At 43.9% G+C, this 27,525-nt stretch overlaps 1 protein-coding gene across 1 annotated transcript; it reads right to left on the bottom strand.

Moving 5' to 3' along the window:
• Window positions 1–10,312, bottom strand: LOC105922879 (myelin-oligodendrocyte glycoprotein). The gene is made up of 4 exons (XM_036146301.1): window positions 10,165–10,312; window positions 8,087–8,464; window positions 2,871–2,945; window positions 1–1,835 (listed from the first exon to the last, which is right to left on the bottom strand). Exons 1-4 carry the CDS (start codon window positions 10,232–10,234, stop codon window positions 1,765–1,767), a joined length of 594 nt encoding a protein of 197 aa, XP_036002194.1. The 5' UTR covers window positions 10,235–10,312; the 3' UTR covers window positions 1–1,764.
• Between the last annotated feature and the right edge of the window lie 17,213 nt (window positions 10,313–27,525).

Raw genomic sequence — 27,525 nt, 5'->3', positions numbered from 1 at the left:
TTTAACAACCTCGGCAACCTCAGCACTAGATAGCTATGGTCTGTTTTCATTTTTTGTTTTTACTTTAACTGACTTTCAAAAGACTCAGAAACAGGGGGGACTTAGCAGCTGGGGCTCTGTAAACAAACTATAAGGACCGTAGGATGTGTGTTTTTGGCTTGGTGCCAAGTGAAGGTATTTAGCTCGGATTAGGATAAGTGTTTCACTATATTACAGCAGGTTAGCTGTCTCTGTTTCCATATATTTTGAAATAAATCTTCAGAAACTAAAGTAATCTAAGAAAGAATGGGTATAAGGTCAAATCAAAATTGAATGTATTTCCTAAAAACTAAATGAAGAAAAAAATAGGAGTGGTACAGGAGTAGAAATCCTTTTGAATGGGAGTCATTTAACCAGGAGTGGGATGGAATGGATTTTTTTTTCTTTTTTTTACTCTGGGCAGGGTTTGGGATGAGAAAAAAGAATTTCTGTGGGAGTGGGACAGAAAAGGAATGAAAATCCATGTGTCACCCCTGGAAAGTGGCAAATTTATGAAGTAGTGTAAGAGGTCATAAAGTGGAATCTATCAAGTTTTTAATTCAAAACTGCAAACTTTTTTTAAAAACTAAAATCATGGTAATCCACATCAAAAACTAATCTCAACTCTTTAGCTACTGGAGCAATCCAACTGAAAAATACCCCATAATGTGATCTGCTGATACGTCATGTGATCTGCAACGTGCTGTGCTTGTGATTGTTACCACAAGGCTCACGTGTGTCTAATCTGTCACGCTTTATCAAGAAGTAGAATCAAGAATCAAGATTCTTCATGTAGCCATAATGGAATTTTGGTGAGACACCAGCTCAGAATGCACATAATACAAATTCAAAACAGTCATGCAAAAATGAAGAATGAGTATTCCTAAAGAAGACCCTCAAAAATGCAAAAGCACAGTATTAAAAATAAGCTAAATTTAAAGTTTAATACAGTAGAGGAGAACGAAGTGGAAAAATACTGTGCAATTATTAATAGGTATTAAGGCATATGCAGATAATCAAATGTTAAATTTGCAGGAATGTACCAAACAAACACTCCCTGGGGAGCTAAAAGTGTGCAAATAGATATTAGCATATGAGAGACAGTTAATTATTCCTAATTGGATCAAGAATCTGTGAAACCAGGGGGATTATTTGGTATTCAGCAGGGGATGACTGCCTTAACAGCTTTGGGAAAGAAGCTGTTTTTAAGTATAGTGTTTTATTAAATGTTCATGAAGTGTTAACCTGATGGAAGAGGGACAAACTTGCATTGTCCAGGTGGGTAGGATCTTTGGCAATATGTCTTTTTGCTGAAGTTGAAGTCCAGATAGCTTGTTTTTTTTCCCCCGTTTTTTTATTAATCAGCAATAAAAGATAAGGTGTGTCATTTTCGTGTCACTGAAGGCTCATTCCAAACACATAAGTCCAAACAAAGTGCTAGGTCTAAACAGTTAAATGGAACATCACTGTCCCTTGTCCCAGTTTTTCTACTGATCAAACAATTTCACTTGTACCTAGGGGAGAGTGAGATTTGAACACAATTTCAAAAAAGCTGTAAGATTTTTTTGGTATTTGTACTATGCATATAATGACCAAACATTCATCAGCCGGACATTCAAGAAACACCAAACAGTTTAACGATACAATGTTGTCCACATAGTTTCATCTTTTTATAGCTGACAACACAGTAAATGGACCCATCTGTATCCGTTGACACCTGGACAGAATGGGTAAATATCCTGCGACTCAAGCGATGACGATCAAGAAAGCCCAGACAACCATAAATGCAGTCAATCTGCTGAAATTGGACAAACCACCTAGCAGGTTGGGGAAACAACAACAAAAACATTAATAAATCTGTTTCTGTTCTCACCAGAAAACAATGCAGATACCACACATGAGATTCGGTGGCAAGTTAGGCAAAATCAGTAGCTCTGACACAAAATACATAAAATTAGTTTTCATGCCAAACCACAGAAGAACAGACATCATTTGTGGATTGATGTAGTCAGAGAATAAATACATCATTTAAAAACAATAACCAATCTGACTTAGAAAATACCTAGCACATGACTGTTATCACCTTCTGTCACAACAGAAAATGAGCACATCATGTGCCTGCCTACAGAACTCTACACCAAAGTAATGCAAAAACTGCTGTTAGTAACACCTGAATTTGAAAAGTGTAAAATGACATTTTACAAAATAATGGAAAATGTAATAATTGCATGTAAAATTCAATTTTAATTATTTAATGGAGCATTTAATGGTATATTCATTTCACATTTAATTAATTCACAGTACATTTATTTATTTCATGATATATTTATTAATTAGATTTTGTCCCCATTAACCTTCCATATTTAAACAGTGTCACACCAGGATGGATGAGTGTTGAATGCTTTATATGCCGTTGTTTTGTATTTTTACAGTGGAAAATGTTATTCTTTTATTTATTTTTTTATTAAAAGTAATGGTCCTGAATATATGGATTTGGATTCCAATGTTAGTTTTCCCTGCAACCCGATCTCAAATAAGCGGATGGATACTTCAAACTTGAAAAACATTTCAGAAATACTTTTAACTTTAAATGTTTTATTTAAAATGCTTCACACAAGTTTCTATGTTATAGAACCCTCACCAAAAGGGTGGTTTGGTTTTCTGAGATTAGGATTATTTAATGTTTAAATCTTGGGAAAAGAAGCCTAGCATTTAGTATTTCAATATGTTTATTTTTCCCGTGGTGTGGTATTACTAATGAACAGTGATTTAGATGGAGCATTACATTCCTGGTGGGACTGAAAACAGCAAATGCAGTAGAAGGATAATTTAAGACTATAGCCTTTTCTCACCATTAAGACCATTCTGCCCTGCTGCTTGAGGATGCAGTGGGGTCTCAATGGTAACTGCTTTAGATGAGTTTCGATCTGAAAGGACAAAGTTAATTAGACAATTTCACACAGAGCCTAAAAAGAAAAACGTTTCAGGTTGGATTTAATTCAATTCAATTCAATTCAATTTTATTTATATAGCGCCAAATCATGAAACATGTCATCTCAAGGCACTTTACAAAGTCAAGTTCAATCATATTATACAGATTGGGTCAGATTATACAGATTGGTCAAAAATGTCCTATATAAGGAAACCAGTTGATTGCATCAAAGTCCCGACAAGCAGCATTCACTCCTGGGGAACCGTAGAGCCACAGGAAGAGTCATCTGCATTGTCCATGGCTTTGCTGCAATCCCTCATACTGAGCAAGCATGAAGCGACAGTGGGAAGAAAAACCACCCATTAACGGGAAGGAAAAACCTCCGGCAGAACCGGGCTCAGTATGAACGGTCATCTGCCTCGACCGACTGGGGGTTACAGAAGACAGAACAGAGACACAACAAGAGAAACAAAAAAGCACAGAAGCATACATTGATCCAGTAATCTGTTCTACATTAGATGGAAGTAGCGGGTTAGCCGTCTTCTCTGGATGATGTCACAGTTAACAGAACGCCAGACCAGGTGTACCTACTATGAAGAAAAAGAGAGAGAGCAAAAGTTAAAAGCTGAAATTACGACAGTCATTTCAATGTAATACAATGCAAACTGGAGAACAGTAGACTGAAGAACAGTAGAAATCAGTAGAGTGAGAAAATTAGACCCTGATGTCCTCCAGCAGCCTAGGCCTATCACAGCACAACTATAGAGATAGCTCAGGGTATGAGCCACTCTAACTATAAGCTTTGTCAAAAAGGAAAGTTTTAACATTAGTCTTAAAAATAGATAGGGTGTCTGACTCACGGACCAAAACTGGGAGTTGGTTCCACAGGAGAGGAGCCTGATAGCTAAAGGATCTGCCTCCCATTCTACTTTTAGAGACTCTAGGAACCACCAGCAGACCTGCAGTCTGAGAGCGAAGTGCTCTGTTAGGAACATACGGGGTAATCAGAGCTCTGATATATGATGGAGCTTGATTATTAAGGGCTTTATACGTTAGAAGGATAATTTTAAATTCTATTCTTGATTTAACAGGAAGCCAATGAAGGGAAGCTAAAACAGGAGAAATATGATCCCTCTTGTTGATTTTCATCAGAACTCTTGCCGCAGCATTTTGAATCAGCTGAAGACTTCGAACTGCATTTTGTGGACTTCCTGATAGTAAAGAATTACAATAGTCCAGCCTTGAAGTAACAAATGCATGGACTAGTTTTTCAGCATCACTCCTGGACAGAATGTTTCTAATTTTGGCGATATTCCGGAGGTGAAAAAAGGAAACTCTGGAAACCTGTTTAATATGGGATTTAAATGACATGTCTTGGTCGAAAACAACACCAAGATTTTTAACTTTATTACCAGAGGCCAAGTTAATGCCATCCAGATTAAGGGATTGATTAAGAACTTTATTTTTTGAAGACTCTGGCCCAAAGATTACAACTTCTGTCTTGTCAGAATTTAAATGCAGGAAATTTAAAGTCATCCAGCTTTTGATGTCATCAAGACATGACTGCAGTCGAAGTAACTGATTGGATTCATCAGGATTTATGGATAAATATAGCTGAGTGTCATCAGCATAACAGTGGAAATTAATCCCATGCTGTCTGATAATTTTGCCAATCGGAAGCATATATATAGTAAATAGAATTGGTCCAAGGACTGAACCCTGTGGTACTCCACAAGTGACCCTAGAGTTTGAGGAAGATTTATTATTAACATGAACAAACTGGAATCTGTCCGACAGATAAGATTTAAACCAGCCTAATGCTTTTCCCTTAATCCCTACAGTATGCTCAAGTCTTTGTAGGAGAATATTGTGATCAACTGTATCAAATGCAGCACTGAGATCTAACAGGACAAGTATAGACACAAGTCCATTATCTGAGGCCATGAGAATATCATTGGTGACCTTCACCAGAGCTGTTTCAGTGCTATGATGAGCTCTGAAGCCTGACTGAAACTCCTCAAGTAGGTCATTACTTTGTAAATGTTCACATAGTTGATTAGCAACTACTTTCTCAAGAATTTTAGATAAGAAAAGAAGATTAGATATAGGTCTGTAATTTACTAACTCATCTTGATCAAGAGATGGTTTCTTAAGTAAAGGTTTAATAACAGCTACTTTAAAAGCCTGTGGTACATATCCATTTACCAAGGATAGATTAATCATGTCTAAAATAGGACCACTGATCAGAGGGAATACCTCCTTAAACAATGTCAGCAACTCCCAAAAAAAAGAAAGTGAATGCCTTGACAAATCACCTTAATCAATCACCACTCGACCAAGAGATCCAGTTTGTGTCAGTCAGAGTCCTGCTGTCTGCAGAAAATACTTTAATGACTCTGCAGATGTAGTGCATCTGAGATGGGCAAGAAGCCGAGTGCAGAGAGCTAGTGGAAAACTTGGGGCAGGATGTGGGAGAAAAATCACCATATCCTGAACGTGAACTAAACTAAGGAGATGACTGTAGATTTCAGGGGATATGGGAATATGTCATGAAGGGAATGATGGAGCGGGAGATCGACAGGCGGATTGGTGCAGCGTCTGCTGTGAAGCGGGCGCTGTACCGGTCCGTTGTGGTGAAGAGAGAGCTGAGCCAAAAGGCGAAGCTCTCGATTTACCGGTCGATCTACGCTCCTACCCTTATCTATGGTCACGAGCTTTGGGTCGTGACCAAAAGAACGAGATCCCGGATACAAGCGGCTGAAATGAGTTTTCTCCGTAGTGTGTCTGGGCTCTCCCTTAAGCCGGGCGTACACTGTACGAGTTTTTCAGTCGTGGTACTTATATACATCTCAAACTGTGCGAGGGAACCGCGGGGTTTAAAAGTTCACCGCTCACGATCTGTGCGGCGCGACGCTCGGACGAGACCGGACTGCTCACACTGTACGTCGTGTCCCCTCTGGGACCGCTCGCTGTGGTGACAGAGGCAGGCGAGCGACGGTAGGTGACAGGGACCCAGAGCAGGGGTTCGAGCCCAGCTCTGGTGAAGCCCGCAGGAGGCACCGGGCGTCAGGGGAACGGAGGGGAGAGAGGAGGGACGAGACGCACCGGCGGCCGCGCGGCACAGCAGGTCGCCCGGCCCGCCCCCCCAACAAGCGGAGGAGTGCCGAAACAGGCAGCAAGCGCGTTGCGGACCGCGGAGGAGTGCCGAAACAGGCGGCCAGCGCGTTGCGGACCGCGGAGGAGTGCCGAAACAGGCGGCCAGCGCGTTGCGGACCGCGGAGGAGTGCTGAAACAGGCGGCGGACCGCGGAGGAGTGCCGAAACAGGCGGCCAGCGCGTTGCGGACCGCGGAGGAGTGCCGAAACAGGCGGCCAGCGCGTTGCGCGGACCGGACGGCTCGCCCTCCCCAACACCGGCCGGAGGTTGCTTCAGGGACGCCCGCTTCCCTCCCTCCGCTGGCGGGGACGGAGAGGAGGGGAGGGCGCCCCCTCGTAGCTCTGCTTGAACAGCAGGATGCGCTCACGAAAACCTCACGACAGCCGACTGAATTTCAAACATGTTTGATTTTCACCGATCGTCCGATTCCTGATCTGGAGGTAGTCGTGAGAAGCCAGTCCCCCCTCCTCCCCCCCTCTACGATCAAGCTGAAATTCGGCCGATTCAAAAAATGCTCGCACGACTGAAGAATCGGCCCGAAAAGGGGAAAAACTCGTACAGTGTACGCCCGGCTTTAGAGATAGGGTGAGGAGCTCAGTCATCCGGGGAGGACTCAGTGGAGAAGAGCAGGAGGAGAAGACAACCAGCCAGCTGTCAGCTCCCTCCCCCCAGAAAAAAACAACAGAAAAGAGGTAGGCTGCATGACAGGTCTCCTGCCCACCATTGGCGGCTGCTACTCAGCCTCCCCAGAAATGTACTGAAATTAATTCACCTTCCCACTGCTTTATCCAGAATGTTCCTGTAGGGCTGGTAGCAGGCTGTGGTGCAGAGACAAGCGAGATGGGTGGAGAATCGGGACTGGGAGACAGGAGCCGGTGTCCTTGGTGGTAAGAAGGTAGACTGTGTCGGCATCTCAGTCTGGTGTGGGGAAGAGAAACTGACAGCCCAGCTCTCATGAGCGACAGTACTCCTCACATAAGGAGAGTCTTTAACAATCTGGTTGTCCCGAAACAGACCCCAGTTATCCATAATTATTGCTGCATCCAAGTGGAACACACGTGAGGACGACTGGTTCATGTTGGCCAGATCGTACTGTAATGTCAGAACTAGAGAACCCGATATTCAAGCGGGACACGGTGCTGCGCTTAAAAGGTTTATCGGAAATAAAACAAAAATAACAAAAGAATGGAGATGGCAGGTAAGGTTCCAGGGTGAACAGGAAAAAAAGCCAAAACAGATACTGTACCTGCTGCTCACAGCAGGAATCATGGGTTGAACAGGTTGGTGGCAGACAGACATAATCAGCAGAATAGTCCAGTGGGTGAGACAGGAATCCAAAACAAAAGACAGTCCAGGTTGTGACCAGAAACAATCCAGTTGGGGCAGGGTTAGCAGAGGATTCACACAGGAACACAGGTCAGACAGGCAGTGCACAAAAGCACTAGAAAGAAACTCAAACATGGCATTCAGACGATCTGGCAGAGAGTGGCTGTGAGAGGCGGGCATTTGAAAGCAAAGTGGAAACGCTCACAGGCAATTACAGCGGCAAGTGAAGCTGCTCACCAAGTTAGCTGAATGGAGTCAGAACCCCACCCCAAAAAAAAACAACAACAGATAAAAGGCAGGCTGCATAACACCTCTTCCTAATTGTAATTCAACAGCAGAGTGTCTTCAGTCAAGGCTTCCTATGATCCACCGTAATGTAGACCACAACAGGAGATCCTGTATAGCTAACACCATTAATAATGACTCTTTGACATAACTTGGATCATTTGAGTTTCTACGACCAAAACGTAGAAATTGTACTGATAAGCAAACAAGTTACCTAAAAGACATATTTGCTATATACAATTAGCACCTAAAATACACTTTTTATTTCAATTCCTGCTATCTGACAAGGAGATGCAATCACAAATCAATCCTACAGCAACTCCATCCAGACAAAAAGTGGATAAATGACAATCTCATGACTTTAACTCACCAATAATAAGCTGAACAACTGAAGATTTGATCTGGGCGTTTAACTTTGGGATGAAGCATCTGTATTGCCCCTCGTCTGCAGCCGTTACGTTGGTGATGAGGAGCGATATGTTGCCTTGTCTTAGGCCATCTGCGAACAACGCCGTCCTCCCTTTGTACGACAAGATCTTCATGTCTGGGACATCACGGTTGTCTCGATAAAGATGCACATATTCCATCCCTTTAGGCCTATAGTTGGAGTCAGGCTTGAGGTCGGGTTTTGACCACTCCACCGTCAGGTCCACCACGTCCAACTGAGGCTCCACATGGCACAGGAGGACGACATCCTCACCTGGAGCAGCTACAATTGGCTGACTGGAGCCTGTCACCTGGTAATGACCTAACAATGGACAACACCTGTATATTCAAAAAGATCTTCTACATAATTAAACCTGTTTTAAATTTACTTAAATTATTTACTTGTGTATTTGGAGTCTTTAGGAAAGCTTTGCACTTATAAGGTTGACTTTACCTTTAATACCTTAGATAGAAGTAGTAAGAAGTAGAAGTGTAACGGTTGGTGCTGGCGAACACGAAATTCAGCCGGACACAGAGTTATGTAAAAAAAACAAACCCGGAGATGCAGATGTTACTGGTATTGAGTCCAAGGTGGTGGAGCACTGAGGCAGACAGAAGAAACACGGTAGCAGAACACGAGTGACAACAAGTGCGATGCAATGAGATGACATGACGATCTGGCAGTGAGTGACTAAGTGAGGCAGGTATATAAAGGATGTGAGTGAAGCTAGGCGGAGCGACATCCATCCGGCGAGAGTCTGGTTAGATCCCGTGTGCCTTACCAGCTGAACTCTCCAAGTTGAGGTTGCCTGAGTCTCCGTGAGTCCCATCTGCGTCCTTCAGTATCCTGCTTATGCCCGACCGCCTGCTCCTGCTGCTATTATTCACCTGCTGAAGTCCGAGACTGCTCATCCGTCTCATCCGCCACTATTCATCCTTTTCAATAAACCTCTTATTCGTAACTCTGTGTGCGGCTGAATTTCGGGTTCGCCAGCCTCGTCCCCTGACACTTGTACTCTTTGAAGTTCTGGTACAATCAATGCTATTCCTATTTTTCTAGTAGACTGTTTTGTTGCGTCTGTGTATATCTTAACATGGCTATAGTAATTATATATTCCTGCGCAATGAAATGAATCTGACTCTCCTCCTGTCCTTGAGACCTAAATCTATGTTTATTGCTCCTGGTAAGATCCGCAGCGGTACATCTATGGAAGAGTCGCCAGTTCCCTTGTGAAAATCTGTTCCTCTGTGTCGGGAGCGCGCATTGCAGCCGTTTTCACTGCGCTTCTAATTGATTTCTTGGTAAAATAACTCATATAATCACGTCAGGGTTGTAACATTCAGTTTAATCGCCAGCTGTTGTTTACAAAATTGTAAAATTAAATTAAATTAAATCAACGCGGTCTTTCGGGCAGCAGAAATATCCATTCTCTCCTCTCCTCCGACCATAACTTTGGGAAATAAAGAGCAACTGTTTTCAAATTTAGTTATGCGTGATAGCATGTAGTATACTAGAAATTTCCTTAATCCAGTAATCTGTCATATTTTACATTACAACGGGATTTACCAGAAAGCCTACACTCTCGTCTTTTCAGGAAGTCTTAATTTTTGTGCCCTGCTATCAGCCAGTTTCCATCCTCTTATTTCAGCAATGGAAAATCATAAATACACACTACCTGTTGTTGGAATACTGTGTTTGGTGACTTACTTTTATTTGTCAGGCTTAAGTGACAAAAATTAGAAAAAGACCGATTATCTTGCCGTTTAAAATAACACAAAACATATTAAGAAGACGTCGTTTATTTATTTCTATTTTACAATTTTGTAAACTACAGCTGCCGATTAAACTGAATGCTACAACCTTGACATAATTATATGAGTTGTTTTACCCATCATTTAAAGGCAAACTCTCCAACGGTTCGCATGCAAGAACTGATATGGGATAATAATCCCAGTCAAATGCTTTGCTGAGCAAAGAGAAAGCGACGGAATAGCAACGACGAAGCATCGTTGTGAGTTTACCTTGCACTGGAGCTGGGACGGAGAACAAAACAAACAGAAGAAAACGGACGTGAAGCATTAGCTGAGTCATTCCGCTTCCCAAGAGCGCCACAGCGGACAAAAGCTGGATGAAACTACAGTGTAATGAGACAGGAAAGGAAATGCTATCCCTACCTCCTAACCATGACGAGGGTAATATGCTTGTCACCCCCCCCCCCCCCCCCCCCCCCCCCCCCCCGCATTCCCAATCCGTATTACAATTTTTTTTCTCAATTTAATATATGATTTTCTACTTAGTATCAATAAGGAATTTTTATTTTTATTTTGGTGGCATTTAAGTTAATATTTTTTGAGAATATTAATGTACAGTATTCATAATAGTTTATTTTTAATTTTGCTTTTTATTATTTCCCACTTTAAACATTTATTGATTGAATTCATTTGAGTGCAACATAAGAAAAACAGTTTTAAAAAAAGACATTTAGCTTCATTACATTTATTTATTTATTTCACATGCTGGAAATGACGGCACCTAAATTGAGCTAAATTGGGGTCATAATGTTGGTCTGAAAAATAAAAAAATTTAAGCTGAAAAAAGGAATTTGAAACTGAAAACAAAATCTAAATGTGTAAAAAAAAAAATTAAACCTGAATCTGAAAAATAGTTTTTAACATTTTTTAGTTTAAAATCTCATGTAAGTTGTAACGGGCACCAGGGTTCTGAACCCGTCAGCAGCAGATGTAGCTGAAAAACAGCATGTAAATTAGCACACTGGACTCTGGAGACGTAGTCTGTGTTACTCCAATTTCTCTCAGTTTATGAGAAACGGCAGAGCAACAGGCAGCTCAGATTCTCCATGCGCCATCTACAGGTGAAACACAGTTACTACACCCATCGTCTCCTGTTAACAACAAATAAAATAACTACTTATTATAACCCCAGGAACAATTAAAGAAACGCATGCTCCTTTTTTCTATTGTGGGCACACATCAGTGGGCTTCACACACTCCCGGCAAAAATAAAAATAGCTCTGTCATAAAAAAAAACTTAAAACAGATTCTTATTACCCCATCTCACTAACTAAATCTACTCAACCCACAACATTCTAGATGGAATGCTCACAACTGGTGTGTGGTATGTATGATGTTGCCATGGAACTTGAGTACACAAAAAAGAATTTGGGTACAGCGCACTCGGTGGTGGGCTAGGTAGATATGAATATTGCAATAGGTGAGCAAAAACTGCATTCACATTTGCATGTGACTGTACTGACGGCTTCCCCAATGAATCATATGTGAGGAAATGTCTAGGCCTCTTATTGCGTGTTGACCTCCTGAGGCGACCCAAAGCTCGTGACCATAGATGAGGGTAGGAACATAGATCGACCAGTAAATCGAGAGCTTCGCCTTTTGGCTCAGCTCTCTCTTCACCACAACGGATCGGTACAGCGTCCGCTTCACAGCAGACGCTGCACCAATCCGCCTATCGATCTCCCGCTCCATCTTCCCCTCATTTGTGAACAAGACCCCAAGATACTTGAACTCCTCCACTAGGGGCAGCACATCCTCTCCAACCCAGAGGAGGCACTCTACCCTTTTCCGGTTCAAGACCATGGTCTCGGATTTGGAGGCACTGATTTTCATCCCAGACGCTTCGCACTCGGCTGCGAACCGCTCTAGTGAGTAGGGTGACCACCCGTCCCGTGTAGCTCGTGCGCGCAGAGCGTTTGAAGCCCAATTCATGTGTCCTGCAAATTGAGACCGTGTCACGCATAATCAATGCTTTCTCAAAAAAAAGTTGGTCGCTCTATCCTGGAGCCCCAGGCAGCCAAACAAACATTACTTGACAGTTCAGTAGGCCTACGCTACTGTTGCCACACCCATCTCTCAGTTGAACTGCTGAGTAGGTTGTCAACTTTTTTGTTGTTGTCATGACTACTACGCACGCACGTGCATACCAGACACACTGGGAAGAAACTTTTAGAGGCGCGCTTTCCAATTAGAAAATGGATAAAGAGACTGAGTCTGAGGCATCACCACCAGCAATTAAAAAGAGAAGGTGTGGGTACAAGAAAGACTGGGAAAATGAATATTTGTCCTGCGCCTGCCTTTACCAACATCCAAGTTCACCATCCTTCCTCCCCCTTCTCGTTCTGTGAACCTCTGGAGTCGTGAGTTAAGACTTTTTTTTTTTTTTACAGTTCCTGTGGTTTAGAGCAACTACAATTCCTGTTAATCCTTTAATTTTAAATTATAATTTATTTAAAGTGAATAAATTGTAATGAAAAATAAATAAAATTAAATAGCTAAAGTAAATCGGAATTGGAAGTGCATCTGTTCATTGAATGTTCAAAGTATTATGAATCTTTATTTAGAAAGAAATACACATTGGTTGGCCTATTCATGAGCATACATCAGTAATTACACATGTTTATGGGAATAGGGCATTATTAATTTACCATGTAAGGTGGTATGTGCTAGAAATGTGTAAACCACTGTCAGTGAGTCTGCCCGTGAGGTGGGGGCACCGCCGCGCCAAGCAGTGTCCCACTTTGTCCCTCAGAAACATACCCCTTGTCCCCCCTTGGGCTTATTAGCAGGTGGTCACCCTACTAGTGAGAGCTGTGATGAAGCCAATAGGACCACGCCATCAGCGAATAGCAGAGACGCAATCCTAAGGCCACCAAAACGGATCCCTTCAACACCATGGCTGCGGCTAGAAATTCTGTCCATAAAAGTTATGAACAGAATCGGTGACAAAGGGCAACCTTGGCGGAGTCCAACTCTCACCGGAAACGAGTCCGACTTACTGCCGGCAATGCGGACCAGACTCTGACACCGGTCGTACAGAGACCTGACAGCCCTTATTAAAGGGCCCGGTACTCCATACTCCCGGAGTACCCCCCACAGGATCCCCCGAGGGACACGGTCGAATGCCTTCTCCAGATCCACAAAGCACATGTAGACTGGTTGGGCAAACTCCCATGCCCCCTCAAGAATCCTGCTGAGGGTGTAGAGCTGGTCCAGTGTTCCACTGCCAGGACGAAAACCACACTGCTCTTCCTGAATCTGAGATTCGACTATCCGACTGACCCTCCTTTCCAGAACCCCAGAATAGACCGTACCAGGGAGGCTTAAGAGTGTGATTCCTCTGTAGTTGGAACACACCCTCCGGTCCCCCTTTTTAAATAGGGGGACCACCACCCCAGTCTGCCAATCCAGGGGAACTGACCCTGATGTCCACATGATGTTGCAGAGCCACGTTAACCAACACAGCCCCACAACATCCAGAGCCTTAAGGTACTCAGGGCGAATCTCATCCGCCCCTGGGGCCTTGCCACCGAGGAGCTTTTTAACAACCTCGGCAACCTCAGCACCAGAGATGGGAGAACCCGACCCAGAGTCCTCAGGCTCTGCTTCCGCAATGGAAGACGTGTTGGTGGGATTAAGGAGGTCTTCGAAGTATTCCGCCCACCCACGCAGGTCAGCAGCACACCACCCCCACTATAAACAGTGTTGGTACTGCACTGCTTCACCCTCCTGAGACGCCAAATAGTGGACCAGAATCGCTTCGAAGCCGTACGGAAGTCATTATCCATGGCCTCTCTGAACTCTTCCCTCGTTCGAGTTTTTGACTCAGCGACCAGCCGCTTCGACTGCCAGTACACGTCAGCTGCTTCCGGAGTCCCACAAGCCAATAAAGCCCGGTAGGACTCCTTCTTCAGTTTGACGGCTTCCCTCACCATGATGGTTTGCTTTTTATTTTTATTATATTCAGTAAGAAGATTTTTCAGGCTATTTTATTGTGAAGTTTAGTTTTACTTTGAAAGGCTTGCTTCCTGTCGAGCCGTATAGTGTATTAGTATCCACACAAATCCCCTTTTAAACCGACGCATCAACGCGCAATTATCTCAGATAACTCAATCCAGCCATACTAATCATAAACAACAGGTGTGTAGGAGCCATTTATAGTTGTTGGTGTTTAGGTATGGTTTGTTTCTGGTTTATTTGGTTTGGGTGGCGGTGTTTTGTTTAGGTTGACACACTGACCTATATTCTGCTCTACCACTGGTGGCGGTGTGGAGGGGAAGGCTTTATAGGTGCAACGTGAGAGGGCAGAAAGGGTTTTGGGTGACGGTAGGTCATACGGTTTTTACCGCATACGTTTTTTTACCGCTTTGTTTGGCACACAATAGCCTGCGTCCACTGGTTAAATTCTGTTATATCCACAGTCTCCATAATTACCTGTCCATCTCACTTGTAAAGTCTGCCACTCGGATTGTTTGGATTGTTTGTTCATATACAAACTTACTTCAATAAATGGGAATGCCCATACTTTATCTCCTGGTTTCAACATAATTTTGTAAGCGCGTTAAATTCCAGATTCCCCGCACCCAGAAGCGACAAAAAGGTGGTTGATAGTCGCTACACAAAGTAAAATCCCCAACCTTTTTGGATAAAGAGGACAATTCACCTGGAGAAGTTGGGCGCACGAGCTATCCAGCCATCCATCGCTGTCATCTTAAGTAAGATCAATCAAATAATAAGGTTTGAGGCACGACTACCATCAAGACGTCTCTGGTGAGTGCAGTCATCCTTATTAAATATAAAGCACGGCGTGTTGGATTGGATTTTGATGCGCAACGGCGACGGGCCGTCTTCTGGAGTTGATGCCTGGTCTTTACAGCCAAGGACTATGTGATGGCTTTCATTCATTCATGTTTCAAAGTGTGAATATCCAACAGCCGCTTATGTGACTGCGCTGGTGTTCTGCAGTTTGGAGCGTTTCTGGCAACGTAAGGAAGGAGCAACGTAACGCAGCACGTCACTGTCTTTATTACACCACAGTGGAAAATGAGTGATATTAATGTTGAAACTGAGCCTATGGGCACACAAGCTGAAAAAAGACAAAGCAACTTTCGCTATACCGTATTTGCTTTTGAAAAGGTGCAAAAGGAAAGAAGTGAAGTGTTTAAAAATGCAAGCCAAATAAAGTCGAAAATAACAGAGCTGTGGTTGTCAAATAAAAATGTTTCTGAGGTTAAACAATATGTACAAAAGTTCGATACGCTGTGTGAAAAGGCATCATCTCTCCATGATACCTTGTTAAATGATTTTAATTTGCACGAGGACGAGAAACAAAGACAAAATGCCTGGTTTCAGGAGAAAGAAGACGCGAATAATGAGTTTGTGAATAAAGTGAACACCTGGTTGAAAGAAAATGGAGTGGAGAACTGTTGTGGTGTGGTCGAAGATAACGTAAACCCTGAGGATAGTGCTTCAAACGTTTCAAGTAAGCATTCTAAGCACAGTCATGCGTCCAGCACATCCTCTGCTCTTAAACGAGCCCTGGCTGATCAAGCAGCTTTACTGGCAAAGGCAGAGGCCAGGCTTTGAAAAGGAAACATGAATTGGGGGAATTAGAGCAGAGACACAGACTGGAAGCTGACAAGATAAGAAAGCAAAAGGAACAAGTGGAACTGGATGCGCAATCAGCTGCTGCAGCAGCACCCCGCCTTTCTGTGTTGGAAAGCAGTAGCGTTGGAGGAAAATCTAAATCGATGTCCGATGGAATGAACTCTTATGTCAGTAAGGGACTTAAAGAGCAAAGACGCGATGAATTCAACCCACGGGCGACAGAATTTGTGCCCAATACTACCACATACACTCCGCGGGTTTTTACAGCAACTGCTCCCTCTGCGCCAGCTGTGAGGAAAAAGGTTTATAGCAGTTTAAAATCAGAAGATCAGCCGCACTACCCGAAAAAACCACTGTATGGCGCTGTTAGACCAGATTCAAAGCTGGAAGGATTACCTTCTGTAAACGTCAACCCCAAACTAAACACTTTACCCTTTCAACCACCATATCTACAATTACGAGTAACACACAAAGCACAAATGCAACAACAATTAAATAATCCATCAATTCCAAACGATAATGTAATCTGTACCATTATGCAAAAACAGAATGAAATCACATCAATGCTTGTTCAGCAACAGTTATCAGCTACTCTTCCTCAGCGTGAGATCCCAGTTTTCGATGGTAATCCTTTGGAGTGCACGTCTTTCCTAAGATCTTTTGAACATTGTGTGGAAGAAAAGACAAACAATTATCAGGATTGTCTGTACTTTTTAGAACAATATACCAGAGGGCAGCCAAGGGAGCTGGTCAGGAGCTGCATGCACATGTCATCACAGCAGGGCTACCAGCGAGCAAAGGAACTTATAATGGAGCATTTTGGAAATGAACATCACATTGCTTCTGCGTACACGGAGAAGGTGTTTGCCTGGCCAGTCATAAAATCTGAGGACATTGAAGCATTGCAGGAATTTGCCTTGTTCTTACGTGGCTGCTGTAATGCCATGTTAGAAATACAGTACATGGGGGAGTTGAAAGTTCTATCTCATATGAGACGTTGCCCTATAAGCTCTGTGAAAGATGGAGAATAACAGCTTGTAAACTATAGGAGCGGCAAGGCTTCCGAGCCACATTTAATGATTTGGTCAACTTTCTTGAACAACAAGTAAAGATCCTGTCCCATCCACTGTTTGGAGATATCTCTGACACCAAGCCAAGCCCTGTGATGAGAGGACCATTTAAGACTAAATCCTTACTAATGGCCAACATCAAAGGCAGCAGCTTTGTAACATCGGTTTCAGCACCGGATAGTGCCTCTGCACCAACATTTTACAAGCAGCCAATTGTCCCAAACAATCCTCCTTCATTCTCCTGTCTTTACTGTGAACAGCCTCATCTAATATCAAAGTGTCAAGAACTGCAAAGAATTTCTCATAAGGAGAAAATTGAATTCCTGATAGGGAAAGGAGTATGTTTTGGATGCTTGAAAGTTGGCCACAGAAGTAAGGAGTGTAAGAGTCGGCTCACCTGCAACAAATGCTATCTAAAACACCCCACTATTCTGCATTTAGACAATGAAGAACCATCAGTAAGTAGTGCGTTTGTGTCTCACCAGGTTGGTGCTTGTGCTGGGGCCGGGGACCATGACTGTACTTTGTCTATTGTTCCGGTTAAAGTTAGGTCTAAGAGAGAAGACACGGTGTTGCAGACTTATGCCTTCTTAGATCCTGGGAGTACAGCCACTTTCATCACCAGTGGGCTCATGCTGTCAGGGTTCCTGTGTGAGTGTGTGTGTGCGAGTGATGCATCTCTTCCAGCGAGGATCTTGGTGGAGAGCCGGGGCAGCCCTCACAGGTGGAGCTCATTGGCCTCATCAGAGTGCTGGAGATAAAGGAGCAGCAGAGCCTTCACTCAGTGCTGGATGATTAACGTCTACTGCAGGGGTCGGGAACCTATGGCTCGCGAGCCAGTTATGGCTCTTTTGATAATTTCATCTGGCTCGCAGATAAAACAAAATATCACCGCTATTGTTTTCATCCGGGTTTTTCGCGCATGCGCGCCGGACTGGAAGACAGAAGGCGGGCGCAAACAAAGGAAACGACAAGTTCTCTAAGTATTTTTCTTCTTTAGATAACGTATCACAAGATCGTTTTAAGAGTAAGTTGATGGTTGATATCGCGACATAGGCACCAGAAACCCCCGCAACCCCATGAGGGATTAAGCGGGTCAGAAAATGGATGGATGTTCGCGGACACAGACCGCTCATCAGCAGAGAGGAAGACCCGCCCGGTAGGTTAAAAAAAATTGTTCACAAAGGATTATTTAGGTGTTTTTGTCTTATTAAAATGGGTGAAGGTGTCGGCAACGTTGCAACGGAAACACAGAAGTACTAGCGCGCGTAAACCAGGGCGTAATGCAGCCGCCGGGAGAAGCAGAGCCGCAGACTGCAGCAGGGCTGCAGTCTGCGGCTCTGCTTCTCCCGGCCCGTCTAGCGATCGCCACCTCCCTACGCCGCTATTTCAGTAAAACAATGACCAGTGCAAAATGAAGTTGTATTTACCGGAGATGAAGTGTAGACTGCACATTCTGTTGGGGTGTGATGGCTCCCCCAGTCGACTGGGATCGTGTGCCTGGGTCTTTCTTCATTGAAAATATCCATTTCTTTTGTCTTTCTTCGTCCTTCGGTAAACGACAGAAACGTACATCCAACGAATTGGAATGCCTCTGTGTGCAACCGGGAGCACAACAAGTCGTAGGCACTGTTTACATTTCGAAAATAAACTAACTAAAAGCACGCTCTAATTCACCCGTTTTGTAATGATAGAATGCGAGAACAGTCCTGTGTTTGCCTACAAGCGGGACCCGGAAGTAGCGCGGACGTCGTGACGCGTGACGTCACATGTGACGTCACGCGTGAACTACCCTATTGGCTCTCACTGAAATGAATTTCCAGATTTTTTGCTTTCATGGCTCTCTGAGTCAAAAAGGTTCCCGACCCCTGGTCTACTGGTAGTTTATCCGGCCTCCACCTGTAGTCAGCTATCTCAAGTCTTTGCTAGTCATTTGATTACTTACCAGAGATTGATAGCACTGTGTCTGCCGTCTTCAGGTTATTTTTTCGTCGCTGGTGCTTACCTTGAGGGATCAATTGTGTCACCAACTCCATCTGTGCGACCACCCTGCAAGTGCCTGCCTGCTCGCTCCGTTGCCCTCTCATCTAACTCCACCCGACTTCCGGATCTTGGACTCGCCCCAGAAAGTTCTACCTACCGCTCACCACACAGGACCCCTGAGCACCATTCTCCCACGCTTTAACCAAGACCCTTCAAACGTAACCCAGTCTCTTATTACACCAGATCGATTCATCTCTGGCCATCAATAACCCAACTCTCATTCCAGGCCAGGCGCCAAGGATTACATGACTTAACTACTCCCAGAGACATCAAGGAAGCCAGTCTTTGCTGTTTGTTCTTTGAAAGAAATAAACCAATTCTTTGCACTAACTAGTTGAGTCTGCATGTGGGTCAAGAGGTTAAATCCGAACATGTCACATGCACCATCTAAACCTACAGAGTAAAAGGACTAACATTCTGCTGTGCACCATGGGTCAAGAAAAATTGGTGCCTAGCCACTGTGTTTCTGGACTGGAGATTTCTGAGCTGGAAGAAAACAACTTCATAGAGCTTCCAGAGGTCTACACCCAAGAAACCATTCCTGTTTCAAGGACCAACATTCTCCGTCAGCAAGATGTTGAGAAATGGGAATATTTAAAAAATATTAAGATCACAGAATTGGATGCTGATGTTGGGCTTTTGATTGGGACAAACGCACCAAAGCTCCTGGAGCCATGGGAGATTATAAACAGCAAAGGTGATGGACCCTATGCCGTGAGAACCCTATTAGGATGGGTCATAAACGGTCCTTTAAGGAGTGGAAATGGTGGTCAGAAAGGCTGTCCTACTGTTTACACTAATCGGATTTCCATTGTCAAATTGGAGGAGCTGTTGGTGTCTCAATACAATATGGAGTTCAGTGAGAGGACACTGCAAGAGGAGTATGAAATGTCGATTGAGGACAAGAAGTTCATGGAAATATTGGAGCAACCAGCTTGTATCCAAGATGGACATTACTGCATGGATCTGCCCTTTAATAAAGATGACACAGTCATGCTCAATAACCGATGTAATGTGGAGCAACGCATTCAAAGTCTCAAAAGAAAATTTGACAGGAACAAGGCCTATAAGGAAGAATATACAGCATTTGTTACCTAATTGACAAAGGCTATGCTGAGGTAGTTCCTCATGACCAGCTGGAACCTAAGGATGGAGGTGTGTGGTATCTGCCCCATCACGGAGTTTACCACCCAAAGAAGAGGACGTTGCGAGTGGTGTTTGATTGTGGAGCAAGCTATAAAGGCACATCGTTGAATAGCCAGCTGCTACAGGGGCCGGATTTCACCAATTCCCTGTTTGGTGTGCTCACCCGATTCTGAGAGGAGAACATCGCATTGATGACAGGCATCCAGGCTATGTTTCATCAGGTGAAGGTGTCAGAGAAACATGTGGATTTTCTCCGCTTCTTGTGGTGGCCATTTGGAGATACATCAGTCAAACCAGTCGAACACAGGATGAAAGTGCATATCTTTGGAGCTGTCTCATCACCAAGCTGTGCCAATTATGCTCTAAGAAAGACAGCAGCAGATAATATCAACAGCTACAACAAGCATGTGACTGACACAATTTACAAGATTTTTTATGTTGACGGCTGTTTGAAGTCTGTGGACACAGAGCAGGAGGCAGTACAGTTGGTGGTGCACCTCATTGATTTTGTGCTCAAAGGGAGGATTTCAGCTGTTGAAATGGACAAGCAACAGCCGAGCAGTGTTGTCAACCATTCCGGAGGAAAAGCGCTCCAAACCAACAAGACAACTTCACCTGGAACGAGACAGACTGCCTGTGGAGAAAGCACTGGGCCTCAGCTCGAGTGCAGAGAGTGATACATTTAGCTTTGAACTTGCTGTGGAAAAAAAGCCTCACACTAGGCGTGGCATTCTCTCAATGGTCAGTTCAATCTATGACCCTCTTGGCTTCTTGGCACCTTAAACTTTGCTACCTAAGTTGTTGTTACAGGAAGCATGTAGACAAAATCTGTCTGGGGATGACCCTATTCCCCAGTCTATGTCACAGTTTTGGTCATCATGGTATCAGGACCTGGAGAAAATAGCAGGGTTTAAAGTGAGGCGTTGCATCAAGCCAAATGGTTTTAAAGGACGTCTACTTGTCCAGTTGCATCATTTTGCAGATGGTAGTGACTATGGGGACAGTGTCTTATTTGAGGGTACAAGATGAAGGAGGAAATGTGCATTTGGCATTCATGCTTGGAAAGGCTAGAGTAGCTCCATTAAAGCAGACAACAATTCCCCGCCTTGAACTCACTGCCGCTGTTTTGGCTGTCAAGGTGGACAGAATGTTGAAAAGGGAGCTCTCTATCCAGCTGAATAGCTCATGCTTCTGGACAGACAGTCAGACGGTGTTGAGATATATCAGTAATGATACCAAACGATTTCACACCTTCGTTGCAAATAGAGTGGCTGCAATAAGAGAGGCTACCGATGTGTTTCAGTGGAGGTACATCAGCTCCAAGTCCAATCCAGCAGATGAGGCCTCCAGAGGTCTTTCTGCAGATAGCTTTATGTCATGCAAGAGGTGGATAAATGGCCCGGATTTCCTCCGAAGGCCCGAGCAGGAGTGGCCAGATCCCTTTGAACCCCAGCCTGTTTGTTCTGAGGACCCAGAGGTGAAAAGGGATATTCTGATAAATGCCATTGACACACAGCCACATGATGCTACCACTAAGTTTGTCCATTATTTTTCAAGCTGGGCAAAACTTAAGATTTCAGTTGCTTGGTTGCTCAAATTAAAGGATTCTCTGCTCAGCATGAGTACGATGAGGAAAGAGTTGATGGCAATGGGTCCCTCTGTTGACGCTTCTATAGCTCCTAGGAGGATAGAAGAGGCGATGAGAAAGAACAGAGCTGCCATTTGTAAACAAGTTCTTGCAGTAAAGGACATCTCTAAGGCAGAGGTTGCCATCATCTGTTACAGCCAGCAGGCCAGGTTCAGAGAGGAAATTAAAGATCTGCAACGTGGAGCATCTGTTGCCAAGAACACAAGCGACATTTACAGGCTCGATCCAGTACTACATCAAGGTTTATTGAGAGTGGGGGGTAGGCTTAGTCGCTCAGTCCTACCTGAGGAACAGAAACATCCTTTGATCCTCTCTAAAGACCAGCATGTACACAAACTAATTCTGAAAGACCTGCAGCAGCAGCTTGGTCATGCAGGTAGAAATCATATGCTGTCAGCTCTCAGAGAAAGATACTGGATTAATTGCGCCAACTCAGCTTGCAGAAAGATATTATCCGAATGTGTTGTATGTAGACACCACAGAGGACAACCAGCAGAGCAGAAAATGGCTGATATGCCACAGGAGCGAGTCTGCCCAGAACTCCCACCGTTTACTAATGTAGGTGTGGACTATTTTGGGCCCATTGAGGTCAAGAGAGGGCGTGTTATGGTTAAAAGATATGGTGTTATCTTTTTTTTTTTTTTTTTTTTTCCCCAGTGTCCTGTCTAGCAATGTGGCAATAGGAATTGATGTTTCAATGCCAGATAGAGCTCGACAGATTTTGCTTTTACAAGTGGAGCGAACAGCTTTCGCCATAGTGCTCTACTTGATTTATGCTTGTAAATAGCTTTATTGTGATTCCTGCAGGGAAAATTTCAAATTATATGGACACTACAATGGGAGAGTAAAGGAAGAACAAGAAGAGAGAAAGAAAAAAAAAGCGTAGAGGTGAAAGAAAGAAGAGATAAAAGGGAGAGAATGATAAAACCTTCTCCGTCTGCTCCATCAACTGGAAAGAGAGATGCAAAAAGAACAGCACAACCAACAGACATAAAGCAACAGATACAATCATGTAACACCTTGATACCATTGCTAAATCATATATATTATTATGTAAGCTGACATGTGTAATGTGATACCTGAAAAAAGAAAGTGAAAGAACATAAATAAATAAATAAATTATAGGATTACTGTATATAATTGAACACTTAATACCTGGGACCCAGCACCTGTGGGAGTTTGTGAAAGTGCACTAGTTTAGGTGAAAATTATCCAGAAGGAAATAGTTCGATAGTGGTTGTGGAGAACCGAAGACCCACCTTCCCCGAGCACAGAGGCAGGAGTCAGGGGACCCGTAACCCCGGACTCCCAAAGGAGCCCCTAAAGCAGGGCGCCCAGGAGGGGCCGACACAGGATATCTGCAACCCCCCCCCCCCCCCCCCCCCCCAAGGAAAGAGTAGAGACGACCCCGAGGAAATCCCCCAGCCACCGCAATGCCGACGCCCCCAAGAGCCACGGGGACGAGCCCGTGGGCTCCGCCGGCAGCTAGCCCCGCTGAAGTGGTCCCGGCCATGGGCCCTGGGGGCCAGAGGCCCCAGGGGCACCCCGCCCCCGCGACGGGGCCCCGGCCGCCCTCCGGGGGGCCAGGCCCCGCGAAGAAGCCGCCGGGAGTGGGCCAGCGCACGCCCGGGAACCCGCCCCAAACCCGAAGCCCACCAATGCGCCAGAGTGCCAAGGCGCCTGCCAACGCAGCGGAGGAGGGCAGGACGTGGGGGGATGGGCTCTGCACCTAGCGGAGACTTGAGATGTTCTTGGGAGAGGGAGCGGACCACACCCATACCTGGAAAAAAAAAAAAAAAGGAAAACTCATTCACACCAACCCTCCCTTGTGCCCCACTCACCACACACAGATTTAAAAAAAAAGAAACAAAAAAAAAAAGACGCTGTACACACATTCCCACATAACACTCGCATCCAACACTTACCAGAGGGGGGGGTCACCCCAAATCGACTATACGACTGCTTGTGACCGACCCCCAGACCAGTCGCCCCGGACCGGGCCCCCCAAAGAGGGCGGGCCAACACGACCCGTCCAGTACGACAAATGAGATCGGATAATGGCACAAATTTTATTGGTGCAGAGTGCGAATTAAGGGAGACTTTGGCAGCTATAGATCATACAAAAATCCACCAAGCCCTGTTGTTAAAAGAGATTGACTGGATTTTTAACACAGCTGCTGCATCCCATCATGGAGGAGTGTGGGAACGGCTCATCAGAATGGTCAAATGGGTGTTACTTTCTGTTCTTCACCAGCAGACCTTGGATGACGAAAGTTTTCAAACCATTTTATGTAAAGTGGAAGCTATCCTTAATGATCGCCCCATTACAAAGGTTTCGGATGATGTAAATGATTTGGAAGCTCTAACTCCAAATCATATTCTGCTGCTCAAAGGAAAGCCTACTGTTTCTCCTGGTGCTTTTCAAGAAAGTGATGTTTACCTCAGGAAACGTTGGAGGAAAGTGCAATACCTCTCCGACCTGTTCTGGAAAAGATGGACAAAGGAATACTTACCTTTGCTGCAGGAAAGACAGAAATGGTCCAGACCTCGGAGAAGTTTTGCTGTTGACGATATCGTGGTGGTTGTGGATCGTTCTGCACCTCGTGGTTCTTGGATCCTTTGAAGGGTTACAAATACTTACCCAGATAAACATGGACTTGTGCGTGCTGTACAGTTGAAGGCACAAACAGGACAACTGGACAGACCCATCTCCAAAATATTTCTTCTTCAAGAAGCCATTTGAATCAGTATAAAAAAAATTAATTTAAAAAAATGCTTGGGCCTACACATTTCTGGGGCTCCTGTTTTGATGTTTGTTGAATTGTGCTGTCTACACAATTGGGGCCGGTGTGTAGGAGCCATTTATGGTTGTTGGTGTTTAGGTATGGTTTGTTTCTGGTTTATTTGGTTTAGGTGGCGGTGTTTTGTTTAGGTTGACACACTGACCTATATTCTGCTCTACCACTGTTGGCGGTCTGGAGGAGAAGGCTTTATAGGTGCGACGTGAGAGGGCAGAAAGGGTTTTGGGTGACGGGAGGTCATACAGTTTTTACCGCTTTCTTTGGCACACAATAGCCTGCGTCCACTGGTTAAATTCTGTTATATCCACAGTCCCCATAATTACCTGTTCATCTCACTTGTAAAGACCGCCACTCGGATTGTTTGGATTGTTTGTTCATATACAAACTTACTTCAATAAATGGGAACGCCCATACCTTATCTCCTGGTTTCAACATCATTTTGTAAGCGCGTTAAATTCCAGATTCCCCGCACCCAGAAGCGACAAAAAGGTGGTTGATAGTCGCTACAAGGTGTGTTTGAAGAACCCAATTAGCCAGATCATGGTTAGCCGGATGTCTCATTTGGTCACGGATGTTTTAAGCAACGTACGAAGAACGGGCCCCTGGTCTTTTTGGAAAATACACAGGCTTTCAGGATCTGGTTTTAAGGTTGTTTTGTTGTGGCTAGCATCAAACTTATTTTCCAATTTCTTAAGTCTATAAAACCTAGAATCAATCAAACATGATCAAAGTTAAACCTTCGACCATTTTAAGTTTTTTGCCTTTGAAGTTTAGAAAGACATAAATGAAGTGTTTCAAACCCGACAATTATAATCATGTTGTGTACAAGTAAACATAACTTTTGACCAGAAAACATACACAAAAGTTAGAACACTGGGTTGTAAAAGAAGCTTGTGCACTTCGTTATTTTGTAACGTATGAATTTATCACTCAAAGGTTCTTACCGTAGCCTTTGCATCTTTAGGTTGAAAATACACTTGCAGTATGCATGCTCCCAGCTGAACAGGAAGTACCAAGTCCTGTTTTAGAACAGAATGCTTCACTTTAACTATTAGAAGATAGTGGTATACATAATGAAAGTTACAAGAATAAAAACAAGCAAACTTTCACACCCTCCACCGAAGGTGTAGCAACACCTCTCTGCAGCCGAGGCTCAGTCTGTTGTCGTCCAACATCGACGGAGTATGAACTTCACAGCACTTTGCACGGTTGTTGGTGAGTTCTAGACGTATTATTGACTTTATAGTACACACTTATGCTCGTACAAGGTGGGAAGGTATAGAAAGGTATAGAAAATAGAACTCGATCTGTTACACCGGGTTTCTGTTTTAACGTGTTTTTGTGCTTAAAGTAATTTTATTACAGAAAAATAGATCCTTCGAGGTTCTTTCAGAGAAAATCTACACGATTTTTTCACTTTGTTCAATAAGGCTGTGACCAAGAAAAGATTACTATGGTATGTTTACGACCCTTTTGTCATTAAACCAATATTATTTTCATTGACTAGTGTTGTTTTTGGTTATGACATGTTATGTCCGTGGCATACCATGTCACAACCACGTTTCCTCTCTTGTGCTCAGTCTGAGCTCACTCAGCAGTAACCTTTTAACCCCTGTGAAATATCAGTCTAGGACTTAAAAAGGAAGCGAAAGCCACAAACAGCTGAGACAAAAGAGGAGCCCTGCTGCAAGAACGTCTCCATCACAATCAGAAATGTTGGTCCCACCGAGACCACGTTCTTCTTGGCCACATTATTCAAAATCATTGCAGCTGCTCATGTTTCCAATGACACAAGCTGTGAATGTATGTTGCAATTTATATAAACAAAGAGTATAAAGCTTAATATTATAGAGTCCGATTTTGAAACTGCTGTGTTGGTGATAACCTTTCTCACACCAAAACTCATCAGGCCCCCCTTTATAAAACTAAGAGGTATCACGTCAGCTTGTTGCAGTTTAAAACCCACTTACTTAATGGAAACAACATTTCCATTTTCTACACCCAAATGATTTTCCGCAGCGTCACGTGGGGGGCTGAAGCAGAGAAAAACAGCTTTAATTCATTCATTTTTAACTTGACATCCATTAAATCTTACCTTGCCTGGCTTTCTATCTAAATATAAAAAAAAACACAGAGTATAAAAAGGGTTGCCCATTCACAGCAAGTACCTTATCCCACATCTCAAAAACACAGCATGAGGTCAGAGACCCTGATCAGGAACCATTAATACCACAAAAAATGATTAGTGGAGGTGGCGATTGGGGAGCAGAAACAGGCGTGCCGATTGGGAACCTGAAGAGGGTTCTTGATATGGGGACGCTGGAACAAAGCTTAGAAGCCCATGAGCAAGAGTGTCTAAAGCAGGGGTCCCCAACCTGTTTGAAACTGGGAGCTACTTCATTGGTGTTGTGTGATTTGAACTAGAAGTGTCAGAGTTCACCTTAAGTTTATGTAAAATAAACATTTCTTTCATGCTTTGTTATAGATATTGTAATTTTTAAATCTATATAAAAGCAAGTGTGAATAAACAGGAAGAGGAACAGAATAAAATAAAGTTTTAGATGCAGCTCACTGGCAGGTTGTGCTGTTTTTAGAACAGGCTCGTGGGCGCCACATGTGGTCCTCAGGGGCTACTTGGTGCCTGCGAGCCCCATGTTGATGACCCCTACTCCAAAGGGTATAATGAGCCCTGCAACACCTAGGACAGGGTAACTCAACAGCAGCTACTAAAACATGGCAAAACTGAGAGCCTAATCACGACCCGTCCAGTACGACAAATGAGATCGGATAATGGCACAAATTTTATTGGTGCAGAGTGCGAATTAAGGGAGGCTTTGGCAGCTATAGATCATACAAAAATCCACCAAGCCCTGTTGTTAAAAGAGATTGACTGGATTTTTAACACAGCTGCTGCATCCCATCATGGAGGAGTGTGGGAACGGCTCATCAGAATGGTCAAAAGGGTGTTACTTTCTGTTCTTCACCAGCAGACCTTGGATGACGAAAGTTTTCAAACCATTTTATGTGAAGTGGAAGCTATCCTTAATGATCGCCCCATTACAAAGGTTTCGGATGATGTAAATGATTTGGAAGCTCTAACTCCAAATCATATTCTGCTGCTCAAAGGAAAGCCTACTGTTTCTCCTGGTGCTTTTCAAGAAAGTGATGTTTACCTCAGGAAACGTTGGAGGCAAGTGCAGTACCTCTCCGACCTGTTCTGGAAAAGATGGACAAAGGAATACTTACCTTTGCTGCA

Source organism: Fundulus heteroclitus, chromosome 14 (genome assembly GCF_011125445.2).
Source record: "Fundulus heteroclitus isolate FHET01 chromosome 14, MU-UCD_Fhet_4.1, whole genome shotgun sequence".
NCBI classification, from domain to species: Eukaryota; Metazoa; Chordata; class Actinopteri; order Cyprinodontiformes; family Fundulidae; genus Fundulus; species Fundulus heteroclitus.
The sequence above is the reverse complement of the archived record's forward strand: the minus strand, read 5'-3'. Positions and strand labels throughout refer to the sequence as shown.